Genomic DNA, 17459 nt, shown 5'->3' with positions numbered 1-17459 from the left:
GTTATTTCATGCAATTTTGGTCACATCTGATTGTTTGAGCAGAGCCAGTGTTCGAATCTCACCCTTCAATTATATTATACTATACTTAAACCTTAATCATCTGAGACTGATTTTCTGCTGTTAAGTTATCATTTTTCCCTGGATTAAGGCCCCGGGGTGGTGCCCCATACGAGAATTATTATCATTTTGATAATTCAATTTGATAAATAGTTGACTTTATTAATTATTACTAATTATTTATACAATTATTAATAGCCTTTGATAACTGATCAGCTTAGCTAACCCGCTGTGGCAGAACAAGGCCAAGACCCAAGTTACCACTTGCTGGGAGGGCATATGTCAAAAATCATAAAGAATGTGTTCTTGGTGACAGGTTTTTGATATTTGGCATGGTGTTAGTTATGGACATAAGGTTTTCAAAAACCACCGCAAACAAATTGGGACGTCCCCCTAGTGGCCGGTTTGCAGAAAATTCATTCACCAAAACAAGCCACAACTGTGGAAACAAAACCAAAACAAGCCACACCTCTGGAAAAAGAGACCAAAACAAGCTTCAACTCTGAAAAAAGACCACAACTCTGAAAGCAAGACCGAAATAAGCCACAACTCAGGAAAACCAGACCAAAACAAGCCACAACTCTGAAAACAAGGCAGAACTCTGGAAAACCAGACCCAAAGAAGCTACAACTCTGGAAGAAAAAGCCTTATAAACCTCAATCCATAACATCTGATACTTTGAAGTGACTTAATAAAAAAAAAAGCTAAAAAAAAAAAATTCTATGTTGAACCTGGAAGGAACAAAATTGCAGTTCCTTTTCTGACCACGACAGGCTCTGAAGACGAATCATTCTCCATTGACCTCCACATTCAAATGTCATTCAAATTGAATTGAATTGAAACTACAGCATAAACCAGATGAAGAGGTACAAAGGGGAAAAAAACAACGTTGACATTGAATTTGTGTTAAAACAATAAGATCATTTCACAAGAACAAAACTGTAAATTATGGGAATAAAGTCAACTTTACAAGAATAATGTAGGTTTTTTCAGGGAAAGTAATAAGAATCAAATTGTAGTTTTAAAAGAAAAAGCGGAAAATGATGAAAATTATCTGATAATATTATTAGAGTAAAGTCTTAACGTAATTTGGAGCATTTTAAGTGTTTCCTTTAGCAGTGTCAGTTCAGGGAGAAGGAGACCCACACAAACACACTGTGGACCAGCGGGTTTCAATAAAGTTTAGGGGGAAAAAAACTCAGACATCAGATAAAGTGGCAAAAACAGCATTAAGCTCAAAACATGTCACTGATATTCCATTTGGAAAAGGTGAAGCTAAATCAATAATAAAAATAAAAAAATCTGATTTTTGGCAGAAGAAGTGGGACGAGGACAGTAAGGGCAGAACTTATTATAGAATACAAAACACAGTCAAAACACAGAGTATCAAGGGAATAAGTAGAAGAGAGGAAGTAGTCTTAACAAGATTAAGATTTGATCACACTGGACTAAATAAGACTTTATTTTTATTGGGAAAAGTAAATTCAGAGCTTTGTGCTATATGTAAGAAAACAGAAAACGCTGAACATGTAATTATGCAATGTACTAAATATATCAAAGAAAGGACCAGGTTGGAAGACAGGGTGAGAGAGGCAGGGGAGTGGAATCTGACAGGGATACTGGGAACTAAGGGTGATAAGCACTACCCAGACGTCAGAGCGGTTGCTCTGATGAACTCCCACAAATAATAGTCTCAGAGTAACCAATCACGTGCAAAAAACCATCTAGCACCTTCCTTGACAACCATGTCTGCCTCACTCAGCTGCACCCCTCGCTGTGTATTTTTTTGTATAATTTGTATAATCTTTTTGTATTTCTTTTGTATAATTGCCCTGTAAAATTGTAAATAGGTTATGTTTATTTTTATTAAGAACTGTCCCTTTTTCTTTTCTTTTCTTTTCTTTTTCTCTCTCTACCTCAAACTGCTGCACCTTAAAGGAGCCGTCTGTAAGAAATGTCCAAAACTGGTACTGCAGTCACTTTCAAAATATTGTTGAGCAGCGTGTACCCTCCCCCTCCTCCCCCCGACCAGAGGTTTGCCAGGTAGGCTGCAGAATGCAGCAGGAACGTAGGCTGCCATGGCTGCGATAATTAGAGCCGAGCTGGCAACCCGGATGCCGAAACAATACTGACTTGGTGATTGGGAGATAGGTGGAGGGTGGAGCTTCAGAAACAATACTGACTTGGTGATTGGGAGATAGGTGGAGGGTGGCGCTTCAGGCCAAAACAAAAAATGACAACATAAACATCAATTGAGGGCTGCAACTCCTCTTTTTAAACTGGAATATCCTGGCTTGAGTGCTGTTGTCAGTGACATAAGTATTTGAAATGAACATGATTTTTAAATGTCTGTTGACATATCGGGGTCATTTTATGATTCGTTGTATTATTGCTCTTACATACAGCTCCTTTAAATGTTTATACTGTTTATTCTGTATAATAGAAATTCCACATTTGTTTTATTGTTTATATTCTATTTTATCACCAAAGAGCGAAATTACTGGAGTCAAATTCCTTTTTGAACAATGTTCGAACCTGGCCAATAAAGATGATTCTGATTCTGATTCTGATTCTGATAAGGTGTGGGAGACACAGAGAGGGGTCATAGAGTTTCTTAGAAACACTGGCTTGTTTTACAGGATATAGTGAGTATATAGCGGTTTATTTGTTTTATTATATTTTATTTATTTATTTATTTTTTGTTTAGGGTTTTTTCTCTTTTCATTTAGGGTTTTTTCTCTTTTCATTATTATTATTATATTAGATTATTTAATGTAAAGCTATATAGTCGACAACTAGATCCTGTCCTACATACTCCGGGTCAGTAGGTGGCGGTATGCACCTTACAGCTGGTATTACAATCCGCCAAAAAACACAAAGAAGAAGAAGAACTCAGACGACGTGATGACGTCTCTGTGACGTAGCTCGCCCAATGGAGGCGCTAGCCGCGTTAGCCGCGTTATCTTCCCGGAGAGGAGAGCGAGTAGCCGCTGCTCGTGTTCGCCTGTGCTAGCGCGGGTCGGAGCGTGTCGCTGCGGGTTCCAGCAGGTGTTCGTGCCGGTTCCAGGGGGGAGAGCAGAGGAGAGGATGCCCGGGGACGAGGCTCGGTCCGCGGGCTGCTGCTGGACCTCCGTGCTATCCTGCCTGCTGCTCGCCTGCTGCTACGTGGGCAGCCTGTACGTGTGGAGGAGCGAGCTGCCCAGGTGAGTGGCCGCCCCGGCGGGCCGTCCCGGTGAGCCGTAGCGAGCCGCCCCGGCCAGCTGAGCTGCCCAGGTGTAGTGAAAAACTGAATCGTCCCGTATTTATAAACTAAAGTCCCGTATTGAGCTGGAAAGGGACGCACTTTTATGGAGCTAGAACAGTCTCATAATTCACAAATGAACAGAACAATTCACACGTGCCTAGGACAAGATATACACATGTATTTTTGATGCACACACAAATATAACCTGATTTACAAACGTTTTTTTTGTCTGTGAGCTGTTCTGTGTGCATTTGTGAAACGGTGTGTGCGTTTGCAAATTATGAGACTGTTCTAGCTCCATACACTTTGTCCCTTTGTCAAAAAATAGTCATAAAATGTCATTGAGCTGTTGAGTTCATAAGTTTATTTTTTTCTGTTTTACTACAACTGTAGCCTACAGTCATGGCCTTTGAGGCACAAATATGTTTATAAGTTTTCTGTTTGCACTTTTGTTATTGCACTAAAAATGTGCACTATTACAGAATGGATGTTCTGCTTTCTTTCTATTGTTTTATGGCAAGGCAAGTTTATTTGTATAGCACAATTCAACACAAGGTAATTCAAAGTGCTTTACATCAACATTAAAAGCGGCAAGACACAATTAAACAGTAAATAACAAATAAAATGAAATAAAATGATAAGAAAAGAGGTAAAATAATAAAAAGCACAAGTTGTTAAAAAGTAAGGGCAGTAGAGTACAGCAGGTAAGTATTTAATTTAGGAGTAAGCTTCAGTAAACAGTAATGTTTTTAACCCTGATTTAAAGGATCTACAGTTGGAGCAGACGTCAGGTCTACAGGAAGTGTGTTCCACCGGTGAGGAGCAGAATAACTGAACGCTGCCTCACCTTGCTTGGTTCTGGTTCTTGGGAACCACAACAAACCAGATCCAGATGAACCTCAGGGGTCTGGGAGCTTCATAGGAACTAAGATCAACCATGTATTTTGGTCCAAGACCACAGGTCTTTGTAGACCAGCAGTAAGATTTTAAACTCTGGAAGCCAGTGATTTCATGACCGGTGGAATGTGGTCTAACAGGTCCAGCATGTATTTTGGTCCTAGACCGCTACGGCTCACCTGGGCAGCTCAACTAGAGTTGCCAACTCCCTGAAAAATAAATAAGGGACACCTCATCTGCAGGGGCTGGGCTTTGTGGTGCCGGTTCAGTCCCTGCCAGGGACTCCCTGGTCCACTAGAACCAGCCAAGAACCCCGTCACCTCCAGACACCCGAGAAACCCGACCAGTGTCAGGAACCACAGAGCGCAGTGATTGGTAGACTTGATCAACTTTATTTTATCCACAGTAGAACAAAGAAGAGCGTGTAGATTTGAATGAAAGCAGGTGGTTGAGGTGTTGGACCTGCTCTCCGGACAGTCCAGAACCACCGGGGGGTGGAGGCTCGGCAGAGGACCATCCTCCCATTCTGGCCTTGTATTAAACGGGTTAGAGCTGCTTGGCTGTCAGGTAGGGCTGCAACTAACGACTATTTTAATAGTCGACTAGTCACCGATTATTGAAACGATTAGTCGACTAATCGGATAATTAGTAATTTTTTCTTAAATTTAGTATGTCGCTTTAATTATGTGGCAAATGATAATAAACACAAGAAAGATGTGTACTTCAATGAAAAATACAGGACTGTCTCAGAAAATTAGAATGTTGTGATAAAGTCCTTTATTTTCTGTAATGCAAAAATGTCATACATTCTGGATTCATTACAAATCAAAACCAAGGACAAGTATAGACATAAATAAATCTCTGTCCATTATTTTTAATTTTTTAAGGACAGGCAAATGTGTTTTATAAAAAATAAAATAAAACGTCTCATATTTTTTCTGTATCAAGTGGGTAAATGGGTTCTGGATGGCAGGACGTTCTCTGGGTTGAACTGGTGTATCATTTGTTGAAACTCGTCACCCAGACCCAACGTGCTTTCTCTTCAAATGCTTGTGCATTACCAACGTACTCCCGTGATAAGCAAGGTCTGCTTTGCAAACCTTTGCAAGTCATCTTTTTATTTACCGTATCGAGGCTAAAAGGCTCCAAAACTTTAGAAGTTTTGTTACATGCAGCTGCTCTACTACAGGATGGGACGCCGTCATTATTGTTTACCCGCTAGCGCGAAGGCGCGACTCTCAGCAGAGATTGTATTGAAGTGAGACGCCTCACTCCATTGGAAAAACACGTCTGTCGACAATTGTCGACAATGGAATTCATTGTCGACAATTTTGATTATCGATTTTTGTCGACAATGTCGACGAATCGTTGCAGCCCTACTGTCAGGACTGCGGAAGGTTTAGAGGTTTTCCCTCCAGATGTGCCGGCGGTGCGGGCTGTGTTGAACAGGCAGGAACAGAACCGTGCGCTCTGACCTCGGCCACCCCTGAAGTCCTGCTGCTGACGCCGTCTTCTCTCCTCAGGGACCATCCCACGGTGATCAAGCGGCGCTTCACCAGCGTGCTGGTGGTGTCGGGGCTGTCGCCGCTCTTCGTCTGGGTCTGGAGGGAGCTCACGTCGGCCAGGGTGAGTTTGGCTCAGACACGTGGCCCCCGAGGAAACCGGGTCATTTCATCGGTGGCGCTTTTCCACTAGTACCTACTCAGCTCGACTCAACTTGCCCTCGGTCGATCCTTTTTAATTCTCTCCTCAGCCACCAGGTTTATGAACATCTGCACCTCAGAGTTGGATCAGAACAGACTTTTGCTGCCATTGCTGGTAAAATAAAATGAACAAGAAGCTGTCAGAGTTGCTCTTTCTCTGATGTCACATCCTGACTCAGACGTCTGACTCCAACCCCCCGACCAATCGGTGGCCTGTAGTGTGATGATGTCAGATACAGCCGACTCAGCAGCCTCAGCAGAGTAGAAACAGAAAAGTATCTACTCGGCACGTTAGACCCCTAGTGGAAAAGAACCAAACCGAGTGGAATCGAACTGAGCTGAGTAGGTGCTAGTGGAAAAGCACCACTGGTTGTTGGAGAGGCAGAGAGGGAACCTGAGGCAGATATGTGACTGTTTATTTAAACTCTATGTGTGTGTGTCAGACCAGCTCCTCCTTGTTGGCTCTCCTGGGGATCCGGGTTGAAGGCATCGTTCCTGCGGTTTTACTTCCCCTGATGCTGACGATGGTAAGAAACACACAGAAACTGAGAGATGAGCTCCATCACCAGGGGCCTCGTGTACAAAACGTGCGGTGCACAAAAAACGCGCGTACGCCACTTTCCACGCTCACGGTTGGATGTTCCTAAAGTGATTTGAACGTGGAAAGTTGCGGTCTTCCACGCACACATCATGTCTGGCGTACGCACTTTTCTGAGGTTTTGTCCGTTGGAGACACTCACTGGTGATGCAGTAAAGTCCAGAATATGAGGAAACGTGACGTCAACAATAAGTTCATGACCACATGAAGGACACGACAGTCCCCACATCACCAGATAAGTTACACACGAGTGGAGCTGCAACACTTTCACAATCAACCACATGAACATATGAAGGTGGGAACCTGTCAATCACAATCGCAGCCTTGGCTCCGTTAGAGGAAGCTGCTGATGCAGGATCAGGAGCGAGTCTTCAGGGATCACACTGATCTGCTGGTCCAGGACTAAGACTGGACCATCAGCTGGTTTAGGTACCAAGAGGATCCTCCTGGATCTCTGCCCTGAACTGGACCAGCTGCTCCGGTTCAGACCAACATGATGCTTTCAGCTGGAGCTGCTACAGGTCGGACATCTCTGTCACCATGACGACCGTATGGGAGGACTACTGGAGATAAAAGCCAGATCCTAAACATCCCATAACTGTGTCTGGACAGAAAAAACATTAAATCACCGGTTCTCTAAAGTTCTTTTAAAATAAAATGAACATGTCTCTGAAAGGTTGGTTGGTACGAACTGATGTGATTAGCAATATATGAATAAAGTTGTTATTGAATGTTTAGGCGACTTTCAGAGTCTGATATCGAGTCGGCTGCAGGTGCTGCAGGATCCAGAAAGTGTTTCTCCGGAGATGGACCGGGATCTAGACCGGTCTCTCCTCCTGCGGATGCAACACTCCGAGTTAAAGCAACTTTGTTCTTTATTTCTCACGTTTGCACCTCAATAATCCCGTTGGCACGAGTTGTCTTTATTTCTGCAGCAGGGGAATCAGATCGTGATGCTTCATGTTTTAAATATAAGTTCATGTTGTTCACATTGTTATACTTATGAGAGAGGTGACCGCAGACATCCGCAATGTGTAAAACTCAAAAAAGGTGTACATTGGTCTTAATCCGTCAGTATATAATACGTGTGACACACAAACGGAACGAGGAGCCGTTTTTCATCCACCAACTTAAGTTCTGGTGTCGGTTCTTAAAATACAAACAAGAAAAGGAGAGTGTAATGATGCACTAACGATAAATATTAACATTCACAAACCCATCCATCCATTATCTATACCTGCTTTATCCTTTGCAGGGTCACGGGGGTCTGCTGGAGTCTATCCCAGCTCATTTTCAGGCGAGAGGCAGGGGTTACACCCTGGACAGGTCACCAGTCCATCACAGGGCCACCATTCACAAACCCTTACATCATAATAAAACCACAACTCTTCACGGAACGCAACACAAAGCAAAGAACAACAATTCCCATAATGCAATGCAGCTTAAATCGGAAGAAATGCCCCCAAATAAATTACTTTTTCCAGGCCTCAACTTCTGACAGGACTATCTCCAGCTCACAGACAGTTTTTTTTTTTTTTTTTTGTTTTACTTGTTTTTGCAAGTTCCTTGTTAAGGTTTTTTATGGATATTTATCCTCATTATCATATTCAAATGTTTCTACTTGAGGGAGGAGACGGGGAGGATTCACGATGGAATCCACGCCCTCTTTGTACACGAGGCCCCCGGGCTGGTTCCCGGACCAGCACGATCTTTAACAGGTTGTGAATGTTGAAGTGTTCAGTTCAGACCTCTGCTCAGCAGCGGCAGCCTCTCTGATGGCTTTAAACCGTTGAGAAGGTCCAGGTTGTTCTGGGTTCCAGATCCGGTTCTGTCCTTGTTAACTGCGTGTTTCTGTGCTGCAGGTCCTGTTCCTGGGGCCCCTCCTGCAGCTCGCCCTGGACTGTCCCTGGAGCTTCCTGGACGGGATCCGGGTGGCCCTTGGTGAGCGAGCCACCGTGCTGGATAGGGCTGGGGATCCATTCAAATGTCAAGAATCGATTTCATTGCAATTCTTAAGATTCAGAATCGATTATCAAGATTTGATTCAATCCGATTTGATTCCAATATCGATTCGGGTTAGTGTTATTAAAACAGTTTTTTGAGCTGTTGCATGAATTATATGACTGTAGTTATGCAACATATTAATACTAGTATTATATTGAGATTCAACAGCAAGTATTGGCGGCTAATGATGCTGTAAGGACCAATCAGCTCCCAGAATGCTGATAGAACTGCTTTCAGAAACATCATGGGGCAGAATTACCAAACAGATCCAGGGAGGAAACAGAGACGGATGAAATCATTTTTGAGAATTTGGTTTTCAGCATTTTATGCAAATGTACCCCAAGGCAGTATATAAACCAAAGAAATATAGGTAATGTATGCAATTATAACGGAAAACTTTAATGTTTTCATACTTTTAAACCTATTTAAAGGCAAAAACATGGAACTAGTTATTCTCGTGTCCAACAAAACTCCTTTTTTATGCATAAACAAAAAAATACCAAAAAGTTGTAATGTAATGATGGGGGGGAAAAAAAATCGATCTTTAGACTAGGCTTGGGCGGTATTACGGTAATACCGTATACTGTCGGTGTCTAAAAATAGCAGCGGTATCATTTTCAATACCGTCATGAAAAAATGCAATGGACTTGTATAAGAGATAACAATTATCAAATAAAAGTCATTTAATTGATTAAAATTGATTCTATGTAAAGTAGCACTTATGTGTGGTTGACCTTTCAGTTTTACTTAAATAGTTGAATATGTTTATGTCTACATTTTGAGACTTTCCATAAAGTTTATGAACGTGATGTCATCACCTGACAGTGCGGAGGGGAGAGAGACGCACTGGGAGAGAGAGGGGGAGAAAGATGGCTGTATTTTAAACGGTAGGAGTAAAGCCTGATTTACGGTTCTGCGTTACACCAACGCAGAGCCTACGCCGTCGATTTAACACGGAACCATAAATCAGGCTTTACGGTAATGTGAAGTGCGCCTCCCAAATCCTGTCGGCGCCGACATGATCTTAATTGATTTGTGCGCGACTGTTGTATTTGCTATTTTTTATAAGCTGCATTTGTTGTTAATGAACGTTGTTAATATTAAGCATGTTATGTTGTTATTGTTCAGTAATAGTGTTTGGTATTCAGTTTCTGAACGGTGAAGGCTCAAGCCAACAGTTTGGTAATACCACTTGAGGCTTACGTCATAATTTTTAATTAGTCACGGTAATACCGTATACCGGGGTAAAATGTGGAGGAAGTTTGACGGTATTAAAATTTGGATACCGCCCAAGCCTAATATGAATCGATTTTTAGGAATCAATATGAGAATCCATTTAGAATCGGAAAATGGATCTTTTCAATTGTGTGTGTGTCCTGCAGACCCCTGCTTCTGGATGGTTTGCTTCAGCGACATGCGCTGGCTCCGGAACCAGGTGGTGGCGCCGCTGACGGAGGAGCTGGTGTTCCGGGCCTGCATGCTGCCCATGTTGGTGCCGTGTGCCGGCCCGGCCACCGCCGTCTTCACCTGTCCTCTGTTCTTCGGAGTCGGTGAGTCCAGCAGTTGCTGTGGAGCAGGACTGAGATGGATCCTTGAACTGGAACGTCCCGGTCTAGAGAGGGTCTGGTCCAACCTGTGGAGCTGGGGGTTCTTCTAATGGCGCTTTTCCAATAGATCTGTCACTTCATAGCTGCAGCTTCCAGCTGACTTTTCAGCAGCGCAGAGACAAAAAAAAAAAGAAAAGCGTAGCCGCTTGAAGCTTCTCTCATCTCATTTTTTAACTTGATATCAAACACAAGCCACAGACCCAGCAGCACATCTATCATCTCCTCCAGGTTCTACATCTTTAGTGTTGTTGTCTTCTTCGTTTAGATCACACAATCAAATACGTCACAGCAGCTTCACTCCAACCTCCTACTTCTGCTCCAGGTGCTGAATTGTTATGGAATAGAAACCAGGCCGAGTTGAGATGAGTAGAGCTTCTCCACCCACCTCGACCCCTAGTGAAAAAGCGCAAAGTCGAGTCGGGCTGAGTAGGTGCTAGTGGAAAAGCGCCATAAATCAGTGGTTCTGACATGGGAAAAATCCCATAATGATCAGTTGACTGGGGTTTATTGACATTTGGATGTTGTCCTCTGTAACCATGGGGCAGTAAGATGGAGCTTCTGTAAACTTTTATTTAAACCTCCAGTTTACCTTTTATTAACAACCAGATCTCTTTTTAGGTCACTTTTTTTTTAACAATATGTTTATTGCTTTTTTTTTGAGAGAACATACAGTCACACAAGGACAGTAATATACCGCCGGCCCCGGCCCCTCTGGCTAAGCCTGGCTGAGGTTCATTGTTACTTGGGACCTCCATATCATCGTCTGCATGTACGTCATGGATTTCAATATCAAGGTGGTTGGGATTAGCTCTTGCTATTGCTGCCAGTGGCTCGTCGTCATCAAAGCTGGAGTCAGACTCGTATACTTCAGGAATTTTTCTGAAAATCTGGATCATGAATTTTATCATCTGGAATGGATTCTGTGTCAGATAAAATCCCATCAGGAATGCAAATCATCTCACTGACTTCCCTGACTGTACACATTCTTTGTCGGCCCACCATAACACGCTGCAAATCCTGCCTAGAGAGTATTCTGTAAGATAGTTTGTCAAAAAAAGCTTTCCGTCAAACACAGATCTATGCTAATATATGTGCCATGGGATTTAGGCTACATTCCTCAGTCAAATGAACATTGTATTATGCCATTGCTTTTGATCAAATCTACCTCTGATAGTTTGTAACTTCACTCCAAATAATTTCATTTTCTATAGGATATACCCTCAGTGACACCTCAAAGTAATTAGTAAACATGGGACATAATAAAATAACCGTAGTATAAACTATTGCTCAAAATATAGGGAAACTAGTAGATAAAGCATGTGGCTTCCATTGGTACCTGTCTGGCACATGTTGCAAGATTGCAACATCAAAATTGAGCTGCCCTGGGGAATAACCCAGAGGAGATAAAATCTACTAATTGGCATGTACTATATATATATATATATATATATATATATATATATATATATATATATATTCATAATTCATCTAATGCAGTATTGGTTTCGAATTTATGGAGGTTGGTAGTGATACTTACATGAAATTGATGCCTACAAAATTTGTGTCAGTGACCACAAGGAGAACATCTTGGAAAGGACACAGCAGTGACATCTGGTGGCCTAGTGGGAAACAGTTTGTTACGAATGCACAACTAAGTCGTGCAGTGGTACTTCTGAGTAAAAAAAAAAAAAGAAGTATGGATGTGGAGTAATAAGTTAATTCAAATTTAGCTGTTGCGAATCTGCAACGCCTGCCGTGAGAAGGATCCAGATCCAGTCTCAGACCTGTGAATGTCTTCCAGCTCACTTCCACCACGTGATCGAGCTGCTGCGGTTCCGGCAGGGGACGCTGGCGGGGATCTTCCTGTCTGCAGGTGAGAGCCCACCTGCGCCATGACGAGTGGGGGGGGACAGGGCTGAGGACTGACTGTGCTTTGTCCTGTTTGCTGCAGTGTTCCAGTTCTCCTACACGGCCGTGTTCGGGGCCTACACCGCCTTCATCTTCATCAGAACAGGTGAGCAGCTTTGCTCTGTGCTAGGGATGCCCCGATACCGATACTGCTCTCATATACTCGTACTCGCAAAAATTCACCGATACCACTTCATTGTTGTTGTAGTTACTGATTAGTGACTCTAGGGGGAGACGTTGAGCTGCAGTCAGCGTGGTGATGAGAAGAGAGTGATACCCATGAGTGAGATTGGCAGCGCCATTTCAGGCAAGATAGTGACAATTAATGCCAGCAGGATGTCAGCAGTGTGGACATATTTCAAAATAAGGGACGACGACAGAAGCAAGGCAGACTAGAAAGGAGAATATGTCGTTTAATACCAGCAACTTGATAAAACATCTCAAGGCGCATCATAAAGCGGAGTATACAGAGTTTGCTAATGCTACTGCAAGACCACAACAGCCAACATTAGCTCAGGTTCTGCAAAACAATGCCAAGAGACAACCCACGGGCCGTTAAAATAACGGAGGCTCTAACTCATTATATAGCGCTGGATGAGCAGCCACCGTCAGTTGTTGAAGACGAAGGATTTCACCGTCTTCTCGACACACTCGAGCCGCGATATGATGTTTCGATATGTTATATGTTTGATATTTTCTTAAATGTGAAGACAGTGCCAGTGTGGAGACTTTTTATTTACACAGAATATTTTTGGTTTAAAATAGTTATTCTACTAGTTTTATTTATTTTTATTGAATTTATCTGTTGCAAATAAAACCTGTCTTCCAATTCATTGCACTTTTCATTGCAGTTTTAGCCTAGTTATTTTTGTGGTAGAAGTATCGTATCGGTACTCGGTATCGGCAAGTACACAAATTAAAATACTATATATAAAAAAATTATATCGGAGCATCCCAAAGTATTTGGCCACGAATCGAGTTTCCTGATATTTATATGAACTTAATTTCTATGCCGGGGAAATACATGAAGCAAAGCTTGAAGGCATAGAAAAGTCTTGACGCTTGGTCCTACTTCAAGGCAGGATTCGTTGTAGAAATTAAAGTGATGAGGACACCGAGCTTTATGATTTGACCATTTAACGTTAGCTACCGAAAAATCCAACATTACCTGATACAAAATGGGAACCGCAAATCCACGTTTCGGTGCCTGGAATCCAGTTGTTTCTGTGATTTGCAGCGACCCATTTGTCTCTCTTAAGCTTATTTTTCGACAGTCTGTAAAACAATAACTCTGATTTCTTGCTAAATCTATGAGTACAGTCGATCCCTCGCTATAACGCGGTTCACCTTTCACGTCTCGCTGCTTCACGGATTTGCGTTGTGCATCGTGTTCTGCATTCTGATTGGCTAAACAGTCTCCCCGCTTCTTCACTTCCTGTGTCATAACGTTGGTTGCTTAGCAACAAGCTGAGAACGGCCAATGAGCTTCAGCAGCAGCTCAAGAACGGGAGCCTTTGATGAATCGTTCATTACAGTCTCAAATATAATCCATGGTGGCATGTCGGTTTATAAGAATCTTTTTGCCCAGAATGAAAAAAGAGCGACAACAACGACCCATAACTATGTTCTTCTCTGGAAAAAACACATATGCACCGCGCCTTTAGGAGAAAAAGACGCTACAGAGCGAGTCAGGATGCAACAACAGTCAGAAGAGCAGGGAAATACGTTCAAGTCACAATTTGTCCTACTGTACTTATTGTATTTTTTTCATATCATTTTTCATTTTCTCAAAAAGGTTGCTACTTTGCAGATTTCACTTATCACGGGTTCTTTTTGGAACGTAACCCCTGCCAAAAACGACACGTTAACGTTGGGGTGTGGCCTGTGGGTGGAGCCTCATTCATGTTGGGGCGCCTGTAATTGTTCCTGTTGTGTTGTGTTGCAGGTCACCTGGTGGGGCCGGTGCTCTGCCACTCCTTCTGTAACTACATGGGTTTCCCGGCCATCAGCGCCGCCCTGGACCACCCCCGCCGCATCCTGGTCCTGTCCTCGTATCTGCTGGGCGTGCTGCTATTCCTCCTCTTCCTGTTCCCCTTCACCGACCCGTCCTACTACGGCCTCCCCACCCCCGTCTGCACTCTGGCCTCGTCCCCCAGCTCGCTCTGCCGCTCCTGATCGCCAACCGCGGCATCCCAATGATTGACGGAGGCTTTTTTTCTTCTTCTTTTGTTTGTTTGGGGAGAGGGATTTACGGTGGAAGAAAGGTCGGTGGCTCTGACTCCTCCCAGCCGTCACACGTCACCATCAAGTCCTCGGGAAGAGTCGACCTGAACGCTGCCGGAACAGCCGCTAACGCGCTTCTCCGCCGCCCGGCCACCTCACACGCGTTCACGGGACGAACCGGCGTCCAACGCCAAACCCTGGCTGTGCCATCGTACCGTTCACGAAACAAAACACCTTCCAACATAAAACCTCCCGCCTGCCGTGGATGGAGCGGTTCCTGAAGCTGGTCCGAGCTAAACTGCTGCAGGGAACCTGGTGGCTGTTGGACGGCTCTGGTTCCCGGGCTCGCTGTGACGAGCCTGCAGAGCGGCCGACGGCGTCTTCGCTCTCTATAACTAGAACACGCTGTTCTTGGGTCCACAGATTTGACCTGTTTCATGTCACAAAACGTCATTGATCCACATTTCCAGGATGAACTGAGACAGTTTAGGGTTTTTCTCTCCGAAGCTGAGACGGTAGTCTGGGATCTCGGGTGTTTGGGGGGGGGTTTCTGAAACAGGACGGCGGCTGCGGTCGTCTCCGCGCCTCCGCTGGTCTCAGACGTCAGCTGTGTGGGGAAGCAGAACCGGCTCTGCTGCTCGGTGGTTCTGGTGTGGTTGTAGTGACCAGACGCTGCCAGCAGGGGGAGACGGAGCTCTGAACCGCTGAGAGCTGGCTGCTCTTTCAGTCACACGTCTGGCAACCACTTCACTCCATCTTCTTTTTGCTTTTCTTGGCCCTGGAGCCTGAATCGGGAAGCTCTGTCACATCTGCTGCTGCTGCTGCTGCTCTTTAACGGCCAACTTTGACTCCACAGGCGCGTTATCTGGCCGGGCCACGACGGCCACCTAAACTGAGCCCACGTGCTCTGATCCAAGTGAGTCCACACCGTGAGCAGTATTTGACTGCTGCTCAGCCAGGTCCACATCCACTAGCTGCTGATTGGAGCTCCTGAACGTCTCCTCTCCCACCAAACCTGTCTGGACTCGGAGCCGGGAACCTTTTGTACGGGACGTGACGGGAACATGTGGGAATTAATTGCAATAAACGAAAGCTTCAAGACCTGGGACACCAATGATCCAACATGTTCTTTGTTCAAATAATCTGTGTGCACGTCTCCATCACATGCGCAGATCCAGTCGAGTGTTTTTTGATATCTGATTTTCAAGTCCAAGTTTGATGGTTTTTGTCTCGGTCTCAGACGTGGAGCTGACGTCTCCTTCACAACACCAGTACGTCTTTGTTCTTGTGTTCGGTTGCTCTGGAAACATTGTTGTCATGGCGTCGTCCGGCTGCTTTCATCCTCCATGAAGTGATTTACTGTTGAGAGACGAGCGGGACGAGACGCCGGAGCTGGACTCTCAACATGAAAGTTCTGCTGCTAAAACTGACAGAAACAACACACGCGAGGCTAGAGCTGCGCGAGGCTAACTACTGTGATGTTTCTTCTGCTGTTAGTTTCTGTTGTCGTGGTTAGAATCTGGTTTAAAGCACTGATTGTTCTCGTTGGTTCCTTATTTAATTTAGTTTGAGGAACATTGATTATTAATTCAAATCTACTAGTTGTTCATTTAACTTTAAATCTGTGAAAACAGTCATATTAGTTGCTTTAGAGGCATATTTTCTGACAGTTTTATTTACAGGACAATGCCACATACAACATTGGATTCCCGGTTGTATCATTCCCCATATTTGCTGTCACATTCTGTAAATTGTCCTCGTCTTTGGGGACCTCACTGAAGCTGATTGATGTCGACGGTTTGTTTCCTGGGAGGATGTCCGTGTGATGAGTCATGGACACAGTTTTATTGGTTTATATTTAAATGACAGGAAGCCGTGCTCCGTTTAGCTCCGTTAGCTCGTTTAGTCCGGCCCGGTCCCACTGGGAGGTGATCTGCGTTCAGGACGGGTTTCCAGGTCAAGGTTGCTGTTGTCTGGTGGTGGTTCTTCTCCCTAATGTTGGTGCCGTGTGCCATAAATGTCTCTCATTTGCTCTGATTATTATATTTTTAGTTTCATCGTCACCTTTATTACAAATTTAAACCAGAACAGCGAAAGTCTCAGGAAAGTTGTGGAGCTTTCTCATCTGTCCTCTAGGACCATTCATATCCAAGTGTTGGTGCTGGGGAGTTTGCATTCAGGTGATTCTGAGATCAGATGATTAAACCTGGATCCACCACCGTTGAGCTGATCGGGGCCGGATCTGCAGCTTCTTCCCAGTCGGCTGCCGCTGACCTTACAGGCCACACCGGAGCGCTGCTGTTTTTTTTTACTGCTTTTGAAGAGAAAATCTGCAGTTAGCTCCCATGTTTGCTGCTGAACCTGCAGACGTGCCGCCGCCAGAGACTAGCTGCAGACGTGCAGTTCCATATTTTCCTGTACAACAGCGAGAGGAAGCGTGATTTAAACGTGCGTTTTCAGAAGTTGTGAAAAACCCGAGCCAGCCGGTTCCGCAGGCGTTTCTACTGAGCACTATATTTTTAATCAGATCTATTTTGGTGACAGAGTGTACAGATGTGTGCATGTGTTTAGTGCTGCTGTGTCCAGCACGGTGCACGTTGGAGACCATGAAGTAGAGTTTTATTCTGACAATCTTTTACAGTCACTGCAGAGTATCTATTTGTAAATAAAGTCATTTTATATGTCTTCTGGTGTCGGTGCTGTTCTGTTCCCTCAGGTGACCTTTGACCCTGTAACGCCTGATACAAGTAAAACACCAACAAACCCATACTGAAGCACATTAATGTTACCAAACATCAAATGTGGTGGGTTGGACGACTAAAAACCTTTTTTTAGCTAAGCATTTTATCACTAAACAATGCTGTTTTTTTTCCCTAGTTGCTGGTTTTAATTGTTTTATTCTCTTTTCTGCCATGTCTTGACTTTTTATCCCTTTTATCTCTTATCTTGATTTTATTATTTCTGTTTCCTTTTAATTATCAAACTAGCACTTTGAGATTTTCAGTAATGTAAAGTGCATTATAAATAAAATGTATTATTATTATGTTGGTCTGGGAGGGACCTGATGGGTACGGAAGAGTATTAGGGCAGGAGAAAAATAAAAATATTATTTTAGAGGAGGAAGTTTTTTTTCATTATGCACTTCGAGAAAAAAAGTCAAAATGTTGAGAAAAGTCAAAATTTTGTGAATAAAGTTGAAATGTTGAGAAAAAGGGCGA

At 43.7% G+C, this 17459-nt stretch overlaps 1 protein-coding gene across 1 annotated transcript; it reads left to right on the top strand.

Annotated features, from left to right (window-relative positions):
* Positions 1-2982: 2982 nt before the first annotated feature.
* Positions 2983-16926, top strand: rce1a (Ras converting CAAX endopeptidase 1a). The gene is made up of 8 exons (XM_061710030.1): positions 2983-3260; positions 5722-5824; positions 6345-6428; positions 8362-8440; positions 9886-10053; positions 11912-11983; positions 12062-12124; positions 13964-16926. The coding sequence occupies exons 1-8, from the start codon at positions 3145-3147 to the stop codon at positions 14191-14193; spliced, it is 915 nt and encodes a 304-aa protein (XP_061566014.1). The 5' UTR covers positions 2983-3144; the 3' UTR covers positions 14194-16926.
* The last annotated feature ends 533 nt before the right edge of the window (positions 16927-17459 follow it).

Source organism: Cololabis saira, chromosome 20 (genome assembly GCF_033807715.1).
Source record: "Cololabis saira isolate AMF1-May2022 chromosome 20, fColSai1.1, whole genome shotgun sequence".
NCBI lineage: Eukaryota > Metazoa > Chordata > Actinopteri > Beloniformes > Belonidae > Cololabis > Cololabis saira.
This window is presented reverse-complemented; position numbering and strand designations above follow the sequence as displayed.

What these genes read in the sequence shown, in the direction of transcription:
- rce1a (XM_061710030.1), top strand. Translation starts at nt 3,145, where the DNA reads ATGCCCGGGGACGAGGCTCGGTCCGCGGGCTGCTGCTGGACCTCCGTG. An exon ending in TGGAGGAGCGAGCTGCCCAG is followed by an intron (nt 3,261 to 5,721) that starts GTGAGTGGCCGC and finishes TTCTCTCCTCAG; the next exon opens with GGACCATCCCACGGTGATCA. An exon ending in CTTCATCTTCATCAGAACAG is followed by an intron (nt 12,125 to 13,963) that starts GTGAGCAGCTTT and finishes GTTGTGTTGCAG; the next exon opens with GTCACCTGGTGGGGCCGGTG.